This window comes from Enhydra lutris, unplaced genomic scaffold (assembly GCF_002288905.1).
Source record: "Enhydra lutris kenyoni isolate GAN:26980312 unplaced genomic scaffold, ASM228890v2 scaffoldscaffold77, whole genome shotgun sequence".
Lineage (NCBI taxonomy): Eukaryota > Metazoa > Chordata > Mammalia > Carnivora > Mustelidae > Enhydra > Enhydra lutris.
Genome location: NW_019154161.1, coordinates 703108 through 721531, shown reverse-complemented (window position 1 = coordinate 721531; position 18424 = coordinate 703108). Strand labels below are relative to the sequence as shown.

Below are 18424 nucleotides of genomic sequence, written 5' to 3'. Positions count from 1 at the left end.
CCTGGACCCTGCCCAGAGGGCCTTGTACAGGGATGTGATGGTGGAGAACTACTGGAACCTGGTCTCCCTGGGTGAGGAAAATGTCCCTCCAGAAGTCAGGGTCTGCCCTTGGGTATCTTTGTATTTTCCCTTGTTTGCCTCCTGGGAGCCCCTGCCCTGCTTGACTGAGATCGAAGCCCTGTTGACTCAGAAATGAATGGGGCTTCTGGACTTTTCATTTACACTTTCTTCCGATGATCCGCGCACTTCATCAGGCATGGTTCCAGAGCTCAAGTGTGCATAAAGCCTTAGGAAAAACAAAATATCCAGTTCCATTTTTCTACCTCTGTGCTCTTGATTCCATAGTTCTCAGAAGATAGCGAGATATTCATATAAACTGTGCTCCAACTCAGAGCAGGCAGTGGGCGGATGAATTTTTGAACCCGTTTTTTGGCTTTACTGACAAAATTATATTTAACATGTACCCCACGATGATTTGAAATACACATACATCGTGAAAGGATTTCCATAGTCAAGTTAATTAAGACCTATTACCTCACTTGTTTTCTTTCTTTCTTTACTCTTTTGATAAGTACACCTAAGCTCTATTCTCTGAGCAGTTTCCAATTACACAATATTATCAACTGTAGTCGCCATGTTGTGCATTAGTTCCTCAGACCTTATTCCATGTAGCTGAAACTCTGTCCCTTTCCATTTCCCCTCGGCCTCGCCCTCAGCAGCCACCCACCCTCCCTTATGTCTAAACATGGTTTCTTCCACTGTCGTCACATCCCCCCATGTTAAATGTCTTCCGTTTTTGCCCGACATCCATACCATAATTCCAAGAGTTAAGAAGGGGACAGTGTGATGCTATTTGCCTCATCATTTTCTTCTTTTATTCCGAGGCGGGAATTCTAACTGCCCTGGTACACTTATCTTCCCGCAGATTGGCAAGTTCAGCCCCTTGTCCCATGTGCTCTTTCCCTCGTGCCATCCACTGCTGACCTTCCTTCTGGCCTTTCCTTACACAGTACCTCGACTGGGATGGACTGCACTGTCGCTTACTGGCATATTAATTTTGTACTCTTGAACAGCCTCATTCCCACAGGAGCCCCTCACCAGCCACACTGCTCTCAGTGTAAGGAGCGGTCCCGGTTTATTCACTGTATCGCTGTTCCCAGACACTACGGCAATCCATAAGTGCAGGGGGTGATGAGGCACTCAGCATGGCTGAGTAATACTGTTGGCAACACAACACAGCTCTGGGGTCTCCGTCGAAGTATTTATCTTGGAGCTCCCGATCTTGGCTGTGACGTGGAGGCAGTCGTGCATAAGAACCCATTGTCTGAACCCACAGGCCCAGGTCAATCGTGTTGCTCTAACTTACTTTCTCTATAAATAGGGAGGGGTTAGAAACACAAACTCCATGTGCCTACTGGCTCTATTTAAATAACAGTGAAAATCTGGGGGCTCCTGGGTGGCTCAGTCAGTTAAGCATCTAACTCTTGATTTTGGCTCAGGCATTGATCTCAAGGTGATGAGTTCAAGCCCTGCAGTGGGCTGCACGTTGGGCATGGAGCCTGCTTTTAAAAAAAAAAAATGATAATTTACTTAAAAGCTTTTTTTTTTAAGTTTTTTTTTTTTTTTTTTTTTTTAAATTTGACAGACAGAGATCACAAGTAGGCAGAGGGGCAGGCAGAGAGAGAAAGGGGGACGCAGACTCCCTGCTGAGCAGAGAGCCCCATATGGGACTCGATCCCAGGACCCTGAGATGATGACCTGAGCCAAGGCAGAGGCTTTAACCCACTGAACCACCCAGGCGCCCTTTTTTTTTTTTTTAAGATTTTATTTATTTATTTGAGAGCGCATGCACACGAGTGGCGGGAGGGGCAAAGGAAGAGGGAGAAGCAGACCCCCCACAGGGAGCCTCACAAAGATGTGGGGCTCGATCCTAGGACCCCAGGATCATGACCTGAGCCGAAGACACACTTAACTGATTGAGCCACACAGGTGCCACTTATTTCAAGGCTTTTAACCATGTCAGCACCATTAGAAGGTTTAGAATATTACATGTTTTATAGTAATGTCTCAGAAATTCTTTTGCTTAGTAAGATACAGCAACCTTCCATCACAATTTTAATCAGTTGGCCTTTTGCTTATGTCTTGGCTCAGCCTGCCATCCCAAGTACCGTAAACCAGATGGCTTAAGTGACAGAAATTTACTTCTCGCAGTGCTGGAGGCTGGCAAGTCCAGAATCTTAGTGCTGATTAGTTCAGTTCGTGATGGCACACGCTCTCTCTGGTCTAGAACACAGTATTCTTGCTGTGTTTTTGCGTGAGGGCAAGAGTGAGAGGCAGCAAGTACTCAGATGTCTTCTGGCACCTCTAATCCCGTTCTTGGTACTCCACCCTCGTGACCTGCCAGAGACCCCCTCCTCCGACAGCATCATACTGGGGTGGACACAGACTTTCAGACCACGCAGCCTGCTTCACATTTTGTAGGGTTTCATTCTGCAATTTTGTTCAGACAGTGTTTGATCTGGCCTTAGTTAAGAAGGTTTTCATGCACAAGCTCTTTATTACATATACTTTGTGGCCGATGACCTAGAAAATTAAAGAACATTGTGTAGATAGGGAATTGCTCTGTTGCTTGGCTGTTCTATAAAATCACAGTTGTGATTTATGGGGTGCCTGGCTGGCTCAGTTGGTGGAGCCTCTGACTCTTGATCTCCGGGTCATGAGTTTGAGCCCCACGTTGGGTATAAGAGATTACTTTAAAAAAGTCACAATTTTGATTTCTGGCTTCTTTCCCCAATTATTATTCTTTTCTAAGATTTTGTTTATTTATTTGACAGAGTGAGATACAGGCGAGAGAGGAAACACAAGCAGAGGGGGAGTGGGAGAGAGAGAAGCAGGCTTACTGCTGAGCAGTCAGCCCCACTCGGGGCTCCCAGGACCTTGGGATCATGACCTGAGCTGAAGGCAGACACTTAACGACTGAGCCAACCAGGCGCCCCAATTATTATTCTTTATAATGTTAAGTATTTCTCTGACTTGAGACTTCAAAAGAGAGTGGTCTTAACACAAATTCCCGTTCTCATATTATGTGCTGGTTCTAGAATAGAAGCCCTTGCTTTTTTTTGAGAGAGAGTTGTTAAGAACTCCACAAACTGTAATTTTGTGTTATTGTGGTTATTTATTATTTCTGTCCTGGTTTCATTGTAGGTTACTAGAATGTTTTATGAATTGTCAATTGTCGTGATTTATTTTTCCAAATATATAATGCAGTATAACTGATTGGTCAGTATTGCAAAATGGCCATTCCCAATGAATATAATTTTATAATTAGTATTATTCAGAAAAATATTTTTATAACTTTGATTAAATTCTTCCTCATTTCCCCAGTGCTGCTCTGGTTTTCTAACTGAAAATTGCCATTGACTAGATTACTCATCAGATAAGTTTCTTCTGGATCATTTAGCGTTAGAGTATATCATATTGTACTTTAGCATTAATACCCAATAAATATGCAGTAAGTATGTATGGTATTTTTATCTCTTCAGATAGGAAACAGCTATATATTTTCTGTGAAGTGGTATGTGATTGGGGGCCATGATACCCCTTCTGTCAGGGCTAACATAAGTTTGCACACTGATTTTTCTTTTTCTTTTTTCTTTCTGCCATTGATTATTTAAAGTAGGCTTCTCTAAAAGTAATTTGAATTACATATAAGTACCTTTTTATCTTAAAGAATTCAATTCCTTTTGTGTTCCTAAAAAATTGAAGATCATGGTTCCTCTTCATAACTGATCAAAATATGTAGTACTTTTGGTATAATTTGTTTCTCAGTATGAAATTTTTCTGGAATTAATGGGAAACCTATGGTTCTTTATATCTTGTAGCCATCTCTCCCAAATGTATGATCCAGGAATTACCACCCAAAGAGAACAGTAATACAGGGGAACTATCACAGACGGTTAAATTGGAAAGACATAAAAGCTGTGACACCGAAGATTATGCCTTTAGAGCAGTCCAGAAAAATATTCATGACTTTGAGCATCAGTGGAGAGACGGTGAAAGAAATTACAAAGCCATGCTTGTGACCCTTAACAAAAATCTCATCGGTGGAAAGGATCTCTATGGTAGAAGAGATGCAGGAAATAAGCTAACTGAAACCAGGTTTGGACTAAGCTTTCAGTCACATCTGGCTGGAGTGCAGATACTTCAGACCGAAGGGAAAATTTTTGAATGTTACCAAGTTGAGAATTCTGTCAACAATGGTTCTTCAGTTTCACTGCGTCCCAGAATTCTTCCTAGTGTCCACACCAACATTTCTAATGAACACGGGCATGATATCTTGCATTCTTCGTTACTCACACAAGACCAGAAAGCACACATTAGGGAAGAACCTTACAAACGTGATGAATGTGACAAAGCAGTTAATCCCAGTTCACACCTCACTAGACATCAGATCATCTGTCCAGGAGAGAAACCATATAAATGTGACATATGTGGGAAGGTCTTCAGTCACAACTCCCACCTCGCATGTCATCGAAGAATTCACACCGGAGAGAAACCTTACAAATGCACTGAGTGTGGCAAGGTCTTCAGTCGCAATTCACACCTTGTACGTCATCACAGAATTCATACTGGAGAGAAACCTTACCACTGCAATGAGTGTGGCAAAGCCTTTAGTGAGTGTTCAAGCCTTACTAACCATCAGGTAATCCATACTGGAGAGAAACCTTACAAGTGCAATGAATGTTGTAAGGTCTTCAGTCAGAGTTCAGGCCTTGCAAGCCATCGCAGAATTCATACTGGAGAGAAACCTTACAAATGTAATGAGTGTGGCAAAGCCTTTACGTATAGCTCACAACTCACTAACCACCAGGTAATCCATACTGGTGTGAAGCCTTACAAATGTACCGAGTGTGGCAAAGCCTTTAATCAGAGCTCGCATCTCACTAGACATCAAATAATCCACACAGGGGAGAAACATTACAAGTGTGACGAATGTGGGAAGGTCTTCAGTTATGACTCACATCTTGCACGTCATCGCAGGATTCATTCCGGAGAGAAGCCTTACCAGTGTAGTGAGTGTGGCAGAGCCTTTAGTATGTACTCAAGCCTTACTTACCACCAGGTAATCCATACTAGAGAGAAACCTTACAAATGTAATGAATGCGGCAAGGTCTTCAGTCAGAGTTCGAGCCTTCCTAGTCATCGGAGAATTCATACTGGCGAGAAACCATACACATGTACCCAGTGTGGCCGATCTTTTATTCAGCGCTCAAACCTCACTAGACATCAGATGATTCATACTGGAGAGAAACCATATAAATGTAATGTGTGTGGGAAGGTCTTCAGTCAAAATTCGAGCCTTGTGAGTCATCAGAGAATTCATACTGGGGAGTTACAAAGGTAGTGAGTGTGACAAAGCCTTTATGGTCAGTTCAAGCATGAATTGGCCTTAGAGAGTCCACACGAAAGAGAAGTCATAGAAATGCAGCGTATGGGGCAGAAGACTTACACAGGCTTCCCAGCTCCCTAGACATCGGGATACCCATCTCTGATGAAGCCACATTAAGATAAGTGCACGCTAAGGCTTTTGCCTGTGGATCGAAGCTACAGAACATCACAGGCCTCATACTGGAGAGCACCCTTGCAAGTGCAATGAATCTCAAGGCTTTCTGTCCAACATCCATGCCTTTGGTGTCCTGACCGTATTTATACCAGAGAGAAACCTGCAGATTTACTGAACATCTAAAGGCCTTTAAAGCAACAGTGTCCTCGGGGTTCACCAGTTCGTCATAGAACAAAATAATTCATGATAGGAAGAAGTCTTACAAATGTAATGAATATTTTTATATTTCTTCCATGACTTTCACAACAGAATCCACATTAGAGAATTCTTACGAGGAATAAAATAACTAAGTCTCAAGTTCTCTAAATTTAACCTGAGATAGTACATACTGCAGAATGATTTTTTTTTAAAATACTTAAAACATACCATGCAATAATTTAAAGCCAAAATGTGGTAAAACTCTAGGTGGAAAAAAAAGATACATAGAGATATAGCAAAGGTATCTAGAGCCTGAAGATACTATACTATGGTTTCTTTTCTAAATCGTTTCTAGTTTAAAGTATTGTTTTACACTTCACATTTAAAGCTGTGATCATTTTTGAGCTAATATTTGTACAGGTGTGAAGTTTCTGCAGAGATTTTTTTTGGGGGGGGGGTATGGAAATCAACTGGTCCAGCATCTTTTCTCCTTTTTTTTTTTTTTTTTTTTTAACTCTCTCTTCATTCACTTTCCTCGGTACCTTTGTCCAAGCTCAGTTGGAAGTACTTGCGTTGGACCATTTCTGGGTCCCCTCTTCTTTTCCATTGATCTGTGTGTCTCTTACTCCACAAATATAATGTGGTCTTGATTACGTTTCACTGTATTAGAAATCTAGAATGAGTGATTGTGACCACTGTATTCTTCCTTTTCAGATGTTTTAGCTATTCTAGTTCCTTTGCCTTTCCTTATAACTTTTAGAATAATCTTGTTTGTATCTACAAAATATCTTGATGGAAGTTATGTTAAACCTGTGTATCAATTTGCAGTCATTTGACATCGTTTCTACATTGTATCTTCCAATAAATGGCGGTGGTATGTCTGTTTGTGTGATCTTTTATAGTTTTTTGGGATCAAAATCCCATCAGTGTTTTGTTAAATTAACATGTTTGTACTTTTTCCTTTTCGAGCAGTCATACATTTTATATTTTTTATTTCAGTTTCCATGTGTTAATTGCTACTGCATTTGAAGTAAGATAGATTTTTTAAAAATATATTTATTTATTTAGAGAGAGAATGAGTGCAGGGAGGGGCAAAAAGTGGGGAAGAGAGAGAATCTCAACAACACTCTGCGCTGAGCACGGGGCTCGATCTCACGACCCTGAGATTGTGACCTGAGCCAAAATCAAAAGTCAGACACTTAACCGACTGAGCCACCCAGGCACCCCAAGATGGATTTTGTAAAATGTTGATCTTGTGTCCTCGAAATTTACTCATCTCCCAGGGCTCCTGGCTGGCTCAGTCGGAAGAGCGTGCAATGCTCGATCTTTGGGTCATGAGTTCAAGCCCCATATTGGGTGTAGAGATTACTAGAACCAAAAACAAACTTAAACAATTTACTAATCTCACTTGCTGTAGAGATTTGTAGGTTCCTCGGGCTTTTCTATGTCTACTACTTCATTAGTTTCCTAATGCAGCTGTAAGAAATTACTGAAAACTAAATGCACTAAAACAATAAAGCTTATTCTCTTACACTACTCAGTGTAAGACATCTGAAGTGGATTCACAGCACTGTTAACCTTGGTATTCCACGAGGAGTAGGTTTCCTTGCTCTTTCCAAGTTCCGGAGACTGCACATATGCTTTGCCTCGTGGCCCACTGCCTCCAAGGTGGCATCTTGGTACTGTCCATCCTGATTCAGAGCAACAACTTCTCTGTCTCCAACTCCACTGGCATCCTTCTCACACCCTCCTAATCACATCACGTCTATCACATAATCCAGGATCATCTCCCATCTCAAGATCCTTAACTAGGACACATTTGCGAACTTCCTTTTGACATAGCATGTAACCCTGGCAGGTTATCAGGATGAGGCTGTGCCTATCCTGTGTGTGTGTGTTTGGGGGTGGGGGGGGGTGCTGCAAATACAGTACCTTCTGTCGATGGGTAAACTGTTAACAACGCATTTCTGGCCTCCATCACTTTTCTGTCCTTAATTTCATGGGCTATCATCTTACAGTATGTTGACCAGCAGTGGTAACAGAGGACATCATTGCCTTATCCCCAGACTTTGTGGGGGAAATAGTCATGTTTGCTGTATAGGTGGGTTTTGTAACTGTTCTTTAGTGAGCTGAGGAAGTTTCCCTCTGTGGGTTGTATCCTTTGAATGTTAACACCCTATCAGTTACATAGTTTGCAGGTATTTTCTCCCATTCTATAGATAGCATTTTCACTCTTGGTGGATTCTTCTGGTGTGCATAAGCTTTTTTAAAAGAATTTTTTAGGGGCTTCTGGGTGGCTCAGTGGGTTAAGCAGCTGCCTTCGGCTCAGGTCATGATCCTAAGGTCCTGGGATCCAGCCCTGCATCGGGCTCCCTGCTTGGTGGAGAGCCTGCTTCTCCCTCTGCCTGCTGCTCTGCCTACTTGTGCTCTCTGTCTCTCTGTCAAATAAATAAAATCTTAAAAAAATAAGAATTTTTAAAAATTTTGTTTATTAGAACATGAAAGAGAAAGCACAAATAGGGAGAGGGAGAAGTAGACTCCCCACTGAGCAGGGAGCCCAACGTAGGGCTTGATCTGAGGACCCTGGGATCATGGCCTGAGCTGAAGGCAGACACTTAAATGACTGAGCCAGGCGCCCCTGTGCAGAAACGTTGTCGTTTGATGTGGTCACACCTGTCTGTTTTAGCTTCCCCCCACCCCGTGCTTTTGGTGTCAAATTCAAAAACCATTCCACAGGCCAATGTCAAGAAACTTTTCCAGTTTTCTCTAGGAGTTTTACAAATTCAAGCCTTAGACTTTATGTTTTTGATACTTTTTTTAGTTGGTTTTATGTATGATGTGAGATAAAGGTCCACTTTCAACTTCTGTGTGTGGATGGAGATCGGTTTCCCCAGCACCATGTACTGAAGGGACTGTCCTTTCCCCAGTGTGTGTTTTGGCACCAGTTTTGCACCTCAGGTGACTGTAAATATATGAGATTATTTCTCCTCTGTCTAGCTGGGGTCTTGCAGGGTCTGATAGAAAATCAGTCCAGCTTCCCTCTAAAATAGCCTCTTCGGGAATTGGGCTCTCTCACCCCTCCTCTTTGCCTCATCCTCATGTTCTTTCTCAGAACTGCTTAGAGGAGAATGGGGCTGCAGAGTGGGGAGCTCCTACCTGTTAATTTCCAGACGCCCAGATGCAAATAAAGGGGTGCAGAGGACTTAAAATTCGGTAAGTGAATTTATAGTTTTTGTTCCTTTTGTTGTTAAAAACCTGCGTTTTGGGGGTCCCTGGGTGGCTCGGGCTAGTGCTGTCTCACTCTCTGTGAAATAAAAAAATAAATAAATGAAAATAAAAAACCCTGTTTCAAGAGTTCTTCTTTTTTTTTTTTTTTAAGATTTTTATTTGAGAGAGAGTGAGCGAGCACAAGCAGTGGGGAGGGCAGAAACAGAGGGAAAAGCAGACTCCCTGCTAAGCAGGGAGCTTGATGCGAGACTCAATCCCAGGACCCCAGGATTGTGACCTGAGCTGAAGACAGATGCTTAACCGGCCCAGCCACCCAGGCGCCCTCAAGAGTCCTTGGATCACCAAGTCTTCCATTCCTAGGGGATCTTCTGGTTGCTCCACATGTCAAGGACAAAGTCATGAATGCAAGTGAACAAGCCATCAGGAAATTCCCTTGGCACCATTTCTACTTCCTCTTATATTTGTTTGTTTGTTTGTTTGTTTTTTAAAGATTTTATTTATTCATTTGACAGAGATCACAAGTAGGCAGAGAGAAAGGGAAGCAAGCTCCCCGCTGAGCAGAGAGCCCGATGTGGGGCTCGATCCCAGGACCCTGAGATCATGACTTGAGCTGAAGGCAGAGGCTTAATCCACTGAGTCACCCAGGTGTCCCGTTCATTTGTTTTTTAAAGTAATCCCTAAGCCTAACATGGGGCTTGAAATCATGACCCCAAGATCAAGTTGCGTGTTCTACCAACTGAGCAAGCCAGGTCCCTCTCTTCAAGTAGATTTTAGCTGCTAATGTACAGAACATCACTTGTAATCATCAACGATAGGGTGAGCTGTTCCACACGCAACACTTCTGAGACCAAATATGTGGGGTTTTCTCTGCACCAACCAATTCTCCAGCTCTCCGGACACCAACTGTGGGTCCTATAATTCGATTCTGAAACCAACTGCTTGGCATTAGCACAGACCCAGGGATTAACGACTCAGTCTCCCAACGCTGCGTCCACTTCAGATGCCAATTCCAAGTTCTGGGCCTCCTGCACTTCCAACCCAGTGGCTGTATGTGGCTACAAATTCCAGTATATTCTTGAGGTAGACGTGGCGATACACAGGGATCGTTTCTCAATTCTTTATTTCTTATCTTAAGGGAAATGCCTCTAACATTGAGCCATTAACATAAAGTTCCGTATTCATTGTAGGTGAGAACTGTGGGTCAGATTAACTTTCCTTCTTGTCCTATGTGCTGAGCATACATTCCTATTTTAAATATAATAGAGCTTGAAATGCTTAAAGTCCTTTCCTGAAGATGTTAGCGTAAGGGAGAAATGTAATCATATCACAGCAAGGTGTATAACATCACGAAATACTAAAATATAGGCATGCCTAGAGTAAAACCTGTGCAGTCATATTGTATATTTTAATGATTCATTTTTGCATCAAACTTCAGAAATCAAACTGCTTTCTTTTTGATGTCTTTTAAAGATTATTTATTTATTTATTTATTTGACAGAGATCACAAGTAGGCAGAGAGGCAGGCAGAGAGAGGAAGGGAAGCAGGCTCCCTGCTGAGCAGAAAGCCTGATGTGGGGCTCAATCCAGGGATCCAGGAACCCTGGGATCATGACCTGAGCCGAAGGCAGAGGCTTTAACCCACTAAGCCACCCAGGCGCCCCTCTTTTTAATATCTTAATATCAGGGATATACTAGCAATACTACATACTTTGGTGTTTTCTGCTGTACTGAAAAAAGTCTGTGAATGACAAATGCGAATACCTCAAAAAAGTGGGAAAGTCTCTTGCAAGGCGATCACAGGCTTGTTGAATATTTCAAAGTTTTCAAGTCATTTGTTTTTCTGATTTCTAATTCTTTTTAACTCTGTTTTAGTAATCTATATTTATGGAAATAATTCTCAATTTTCAAGTTAGGATAAAGTTTGAAGTAATTCCTACAGGTTTTTAAAATCTATTAATAATCGGGGCGCCTGGGTGGCTCAGTAGGTTAAGCCTCTGCCTTCGGCCAGGGTCATGATCTCAGGGTCCTGGGATCGAGCCCCACATCGGGCTCTCTGCTCGGCGGGAAGCCTGCTTCCCCCTCTCTCTCTGCCTGCCTCTCTGCCTACTTGTGATCTCTCTCTCTGTCAAATAAATAAATAAAATATTTTTTTAAAAATCTATTAATAATCTTATTTACTGTAATTAGTATTGTTCATGTGTCTGCACAGCTTAAAGTGACTATTTCAAAAGACCTACCTATTATATCAATTTTGATAAGATTACTTTTATGTATTTTATGTTTTTCTATACCTCATTATATTCCGTATAATTCTCATTTCTGCCTTTTGCTGGATTTACACTGTATCTTTTTAAAAATTCTTGATTTGGACCTGTAGGACATAAAATGTCCAGTGAAGTTTTAATATGTAAGTTTGCAGCTAACTTACTTCCTTTAGATGCTTCTTCATTAAATAAATACCAGAAGCTTGAACAAGAATTTTCTTAATTTTTCATGTACAAAAACTAGTTATCAAAACAAATAGTGACTATCTTTTAGGTTTTCAATATTTAAATATTTCTGAAAGCACAGTTTTCTATATACTATAATTTGACAGATGATAAACATTATCTGTCTTATTACAAAATATCCTACATTGTGTGTTGACGTAAAATGAATAAACATTTTAGAATCTCTAAGAGAAGGTTTTATTTGAGCACAATTTAGGACAGCTGCCCCAAACCAACAATCTCCACAGGGAAGAAAGTGCTCTAGAGAATGAAGAGGTTTTACAGGATTGTGTAATTTTTGTCCATCTTGTAAAAGCCCAAAAGATTATAGATCAGCATTTAGTTAGGAACCCCTCTCCACTTCCTCCTTTTCTGTGCATTACATTCCTCTCCTTTTATCTCTGGACTTGCCGACTGATGTAGGAAAAACATTAGGTTTTGAAGCTGATGGCCAAGAAAGAATTCTTGAGACGTCCTTGGTGCAAAAGGTGATTTTATTAAAACATGGGGACAGGACGCTTGGGCAGAAAGAAGTTGCCCTGGGGTCATGAATAGGGGCCCATTATATACTTTCAAAATGGGAGAGGGTTAGGGATAGGGTAAGTCTCCAATGAATTTTGGAAACAAGGTTTCCAGGACTTTGAGGGGGCTAGCTGTTGTTAGGAAAAGGTTGTTTATTACCATCTCATAAAACCTGAGTCATGAGACCCTCCAGGAATATATCAGTGGGCCATATGCTTGGGGGATGATTGGCAACATGTATCTTGGGGGGAGGGGGAGGTTTAGAGATAAAGGAAGTTTCCGAAACAATTTTTATATGTTAAACAAAGTAGGCTTACAGAATCCTGGGGTAAGGCTGGGCTAGGATTGCCTTTTGTCCTAGGCAAAGTGTCAACACTGAGGCAGTTGAGTCCCTAGAGGAATGACACTCTGTTTCAAGGACTAGTCAACGGGCTGTAAGTAGTAAGGAAACTTAATAATTTTTCTTCTGCCTTTGTTTCCCACATCACCTATGGTTTGCCATTGCATGCATGTCCCAAACAGCAATTCTTCTGCTATTCCTAAATAAACCCATTTCAGGATAAAATAACTGGCTGTTAAGGTTGATATATATGCTGAATATATATATGATCTATACTTAATATATAAATATTATAGTGTAATGTAAATGTTCAGCTCATATTAGCTCAATTTTTCTCTGGGCCAAATTTAAGGTCATCTTTGATGGATGTTCTTTGTGTGTGTTGTAAGAACAAATATAAATTAAAAGTAAGAGGCGTAGTTCCTCCTGTTGAAAACAAGGTTAAAGATGACCCTTCCTTCCTCTTTTTTTTGGTCAGAACATTTACCTTAGAAGGCTTGCAAGTGTAAGTACTTTCTCAGTCTCTTTGATATGTATCTTTTAAAAGACTGATCTGTGTGGACAGATGTTTTTGTGATTTGTTCTGCATAAGCGACCCCTTGGACCTGTAGGTACACATGCGGGCTAAGGAAGTTTGTTTGTGAGGCTCGTGCATCCCCTCTCCTGCTCCAGCAAACCACCAACCCCCCCCCCCCCCGGGAATCTGGGAGGGGAGGCAGACACACTCAGCCCAGGCTCCTCGAAAATACAGAAACATGATAACATGGAAAAGCAGCTCTCTCCAAACTGCATGTAGGTGAACAAATGTTTAGTTTCAAACCCTGTTATTTTGCCCTATAAATATGGCCCTTAGGGGGATGGTCGGTTGGAAGTCTGAGCTGAGGGGAGGACTCTCCGCCCAGGCCTCTCAGTCAGGACTCCAGCCTGGCTGTCTCCACGGGGCTTCCCTGGCTGACGAGGCTGGATGTTGCAAGTACCCAATTTGATGTAACTTTGCCTTATTCTCAGCTACTGCCTACTGTTGTCTTTATCCACGTGTAGATTCCTTTCCTCTTCCGTTTTGTACTGGCCACCCCAATTACACGTAGTTAGGAAGGTCTTTGTGTAATAGACGGTGCTGTCCAGTCCTCTTACTTGGGGACTAATTATTATTAGTGATATGATTTGAAGTAGTGGGGTTCAGAGCGGACAGCCAGGAAAAAATCTTTGAGACGTCTTTGGTGCAAAAAGGTGGATTTATTAAAGCACGGGGACAGGACCTGCCGGCAGAAAGAGCTGCACTGGGGTTGTGAGGAGTGACTGATGATGTAAGATTTTCTATCCTGCGGATGAGTGGGGGCGGTGACGTTAGGGCTCCAGGAAATTGAGTCTATAGGTTTCTGGAGATTGCTTTTTTCTTGTAAATCAAGACAGCTGCAAACTGACGGAGACTCCTGTCCCTGCAGGACTGTGATCTCTATCAGTTAACCATTTGTTTTTCCCTTTCCTTTGTTCTAGGGCAGAGAGGAGTGCCTGAGGAGTGACACACATAGCCCACCTGAAGGACAGGGCTTGCGGGGTGTCCGCTAGTGCTTTGCCCTCAGCATCGTTAGGAAGACATGTTTGTCATGGGTTCTATGAAAGGGTAAGTTTTCTGTCTTTGCAATCTCTTAACTGTGTGCCGGTAATACACATCCGATTCTGGTTTAATGCTTATTCAGTAATAATTTTTTTTTTCCTTTTTCCCAGCCACCTTTGTGGAGAGGATTTCTGGGTCAGGAGAAAATTTGTTTTTATTTTTAATTATATAGTCTCATCTGCTGATGTGGAATAAAGACTATGTCTGGGACAATTCAGTTCCGTTGTGTTTACTAGTTTGGGGGCACTAAATCCTCACTAAGCCCTCCCTGCAGGGTTACACAAGACCTTCCTGTAGGTTTCTGCACACACAGAGTTTAAGGTAATACCCAGTTCATTCACATTTAAATGTACTCTCTACAGGACCAGTCTGAATGAGAATTCACATAAAGCTTTTCTTCTTAGGTCACAAAAGATAACAAGCCTTTCTTCACTTTTTAAAAAAATTTTTTTTAATTAATTTATTTATTTGACAGAGATCACAAGTAGGCAGAGAGGCAGGCAGGGGGGTGGTGAGCAGAGAGCCTGATGCGGGGCTCCATCTCAGGACCCTGAGATCATGACCTGGGCTGAAGGCAGAGGCTTAATCCACTGAGCCACCCGGGCGCCCCCAAGCCTTTCTTCACTTTGAAACTTACTCTCATCAGCTTATTTCGCTGATAAGGAGAAACTTTCTCTCACTTGAGAATAAGCAGTGCTAAACTGACACCCAACAAAATGGCATTTCCTTTTCTATTTCCCATTCACCCAGGAGGCCAAACTGTACACTGGGCTCAGTTCCCCAAGACTTTCATAGGAACAAGACCTGGGATATGAGGTGTGCTGGGAGAAGGCATATGATAATTTGAATTCACCTACCACTGTTCAAAGGACCACTAACTTTTTTTTTTTTAAGACTTTATTTATCTGACAGATGGAGATCACAAGGAGGCAGAGAGGCAGGCAGAGAGAGAGAGGGGGAAGTGGTCTCCCATGCGGGCCTCCATCCCAGGACCTCGGGATCATGACCCCAGCGGAAGGCAGAAGCTTAACCCACTGAGCCACCCAGGCGCCCCAGGTCCACTAACTTTAAAAACAAAACAAGACCAAAAACAAAACAACAAAAAAACCCTAATAACTTTTTAAAAATTGTTATCTAGTGTCTTGTTATAATTTATAATTGTTGAGATGTTTCCAACTGTGAAAAGGAAAGCTTTTTTTTTTTTTTTTTTTTTAAGTAATCTCTACACCCAACTTGGGGCTTGAACTCACAAACCTGAGACGAAGAGTTGCATGCTCCACCAACTGGGCCAGCCAGATGCCCCCCAAAAGAAACGAATCTTAGTTTTCAACATAAATGGCCCCCACAACTTTAAACATTTACCTTAAAACTGTTTGAAACATAATCGAGATAGGCAGGAGGCAAGGCATCGCCACAGAAGACGCAAGTTTCCAAACCCGGGAAAGAGACCTGCGAGCAGAGAGGCGGGACTCCAAGGCCAGGCCCCGCCCCTGGACCGGCCCCGCCCTGACCAGAGGCTCCGCCCCCGACTTCACCACGCCCCCTTACTATTCCCGCGTGGGCTCCGTCCCTCGCCGCCCGCCTCTTCGCGGCGCACGTGCAGGCTCCTGTAGACCCGGAAGCGGATATCTCGGAGCAAAGGTTCCGCAGCGGAGCGTGAGTTTCCGTGTTTCTCGTTTAAACCTGCTCCTCGCAGTCCCCTCTCCTCCATAGCCGGGCTGTGGGGATCGCTACGCGCCTTAAAATCCCCGCGCCGGCCCCTGTACCCCAAGTGAATGCAGACGTCGCGGTGATAGGTCGGGCGCGGGTCCCTTTCGGTTTAAAATCGCAGCCGGGTGCTCTGGGCACTTAGGTGTTGGGTCCACGCAGACGCCGGCTTCCCCGTCCCTGTCCCGCTTGGAGCTTTTTCGGACCCCGTCGCCCGCCCCGCGCCCCGTAGAGACCCCTTCCGCGGGGTGGAGTTACGCCCTTGGCGCCCCACAGCCTCCCTTTCTGGGCCCGGGTGGCGGTCCCTATTATCCCCCCACGCCCTTCCGGAGAGAGAGAGGCCGCGTCCTTCTCTGGGCCCTGGGATTCTCGAGAACTCACCCCGCTTCTGGAACAGCGGCCCTCTGGGCAGCTTCTCAGGCCCCCTCCCTAGTCCCCTCTATCCCTGACCCCGCAGTGCGGTGGGTGATCTGGGCCTGCTTCGTGACACTCCGTGTTCTCCCCCACCCCGATAGTGCGCTCTTGTAGGAGGCGGGCGTCTTATGCCATCCCACCCCACACCTGCTGAGAGTGTGGTCGAGGGAGGTGGGGGGAAAGAGACTGCGACTGAAAGATAACGTGGAGGATGGTGAGGGACTTGCGAAGAGACAGAGAATAAGCTGAGAAAGCAGGTGCAAAGCATAGGGAAGTTAGAGGAAAGCGCGATCTCCAGGGAGGTGAAGGAGGACGACACGGGAGAAGGGCCCTGGTTCAGGGGTAGGAGCCGAGGCAGCGTTGGTGAGGCAATTCAGATAGAGGGGTGGGGGGTGGGGGGAGGACAAAAGAGTTAGAGCCTTGACCGAGTGAACAGGGTGTAGCTGAGACAGAGGAAACAGGTGACTGGGAAAGTGGGGGGAAGAAACAGACCAGAATGGAAGTGTAGCTGCCTGGGGGTGTTGGAGAGTGGGGACCCAGGGGTTATAACGGAAAGAAGAGAGGAATGTAACAGAGAGCATAAAAGGAGCCTAGAAGGGCAAAGAAAGGCAGAAATGCATGGAAACTGGGGATAATCAGAAAGATTGGGGGGAGAAGTAGAAACTAGAGGGGAAACAAGTTGCAGAGTGCGGAGGAACAGGTGTGAGAGAAGGGGAGTGCCTGGGTGGCTCAGCCCTCTAAGCATCTGCCTTTGGCTCAGGTCATGATCTCAGGGTCCTGGGACCCAGCCCTGCATGGGGCTCCCTGCTCAGAGGGGGAGCCTGCTTCTTCCTCTAGACTCTGCCCCCGACATGGCTCATGATCTCTCTCTCTCAAATAAATAAATAAAATCTTTAAAAACAACAACAAAAAAGGAACATGTGTGAGAGAAGGAATCCAGACGACAGACAGTGGGTCAGGAGAGGGGAACAGAATGAGCAGATACCAAGGGGGAATACAGAAAAGGAAAAAAAAAAAAAAAAAGGGTAAATGCGGAGGTAGATAGAATGAGAGAGGAAAACACATGGTAGTGAAAAAAGAGGGTGGACCTCAATCCAGATGATTCTGAGTTGACTGGTTGTAGATAATTCAGTTGTGGAATGCTGCTTTGGGGCTTTGCCATCCAATACATTTACTTTGTCTAAGTTACCTGGATGAGGATGAAAATTTCAAAACTGGCTAAAAGGCTTGTGGCTTTTTATTTATTTGCATCAGAAGATAATTTCCATTTGCAAACCCTGTTCAGCCTGGGGACAGGGACTTGATTCAGTCAGCTGTGGGTCACCCTCTTGCCTTTGCTTGGGCTGGGACTGGGTGGGGTAGGGGAGAAGTGGGACAAGCAATGACTGTCCCTACACACTGCCTTTGTAAAGGACTCTTAAACTTACTGTGTGTTTTTGTGGGATTTTTTTTTTTTTTTTGGTAATGGGTTTGCTTTTTTCCCCCTACTTCTCATATTTGATTCAGTATTCTTGTTGTAGCTTGAGATAAATCTCAGTTGCCACTATTTTTTTCTGTCAATTTATTTTTTATTATTTTACTTTAAATTCAGTTAATTAGCATATAGTTTCAGAGGTGGAGTTCAGTGATTCATCAGTCTTATATAACACACAGTGCCCATTACCTCATGCCCTCCTTAATGCCCATCACCCGGCTACGCCATCCTCCCGCCGCCCCCCAGCAACCCTCAGTTTGTTTCCTATGATTAAGAGTCTTACGGTTTGTCTCCCTCTCTGATTTTGTCTTGTTTTATTTTTCACTTGCCACTTTTCTATAAATAATTATTAACTTCTGAAATAAGCTATGGTGGCCTCCTATACTCAGGTCATGTTATTCTTTCTCAGAATGATATATATTTTTTAAGTTTTTATTTTAATCATATAGTCAGTGTGATATATTCTTAATTTATTTTTTTTACTTTGTCACCAGAATTATTTAGATTTTTAAAAGATTACAAGGTGTTTGCCTTTTAAATTTTTTTCTGGTTTAGATTGAGCATGCATGCTTTCTCCTCTCTCTCTCTCTCTCTTTAAAATATTTATTTATTTTACAGCAAGGGCGGGGGGCGGAGAGGGAGCACTGAGCACAGAGCCTGACCCAGGGCTCTAGCCCATGACCATGAGATCATGACGTGAGCCAAAGTCAAGAGTCAGCTAAGCCACCCAGGCGCCCCTCTTCTCTATCTTATATTGGGAAAGTTTTTTGGTAATTACTCCGTATTCCTAGGTTGTTTCTGTGAGTACTTGGTAAGGTTGTCAGTGGCCTTTTAGTATTTGAAACCTAGTTTAACCACCTGCCTAATGCTC

The 18424-nt window shown here is 43.4% G+C and overlaps 1 protein-coding gene across 1 annotated transcript in view; it reads left to right on the top strand.

Moving 5' to 3' along the window:
• LOC111160767 overlaps positions 1-6162 on the top strand; it is a 618405-nt gene extending 612243 nt beyond the window's left edge. The window contains 2 exon segments of the mRNA XM_022524110.1: positions 4381-5391; positions 5393-6162. Of these exon segments, the coding sequence (XP_022379818.1) occupies positions 4381-5391; positions 5393-5453 (1072 nt within the window). The 3' untranslated portion in view covers positions 5454-6162.
• The last annotated feature ends 12262 nt before the right edge of the window (positions 6163-18424 follow it).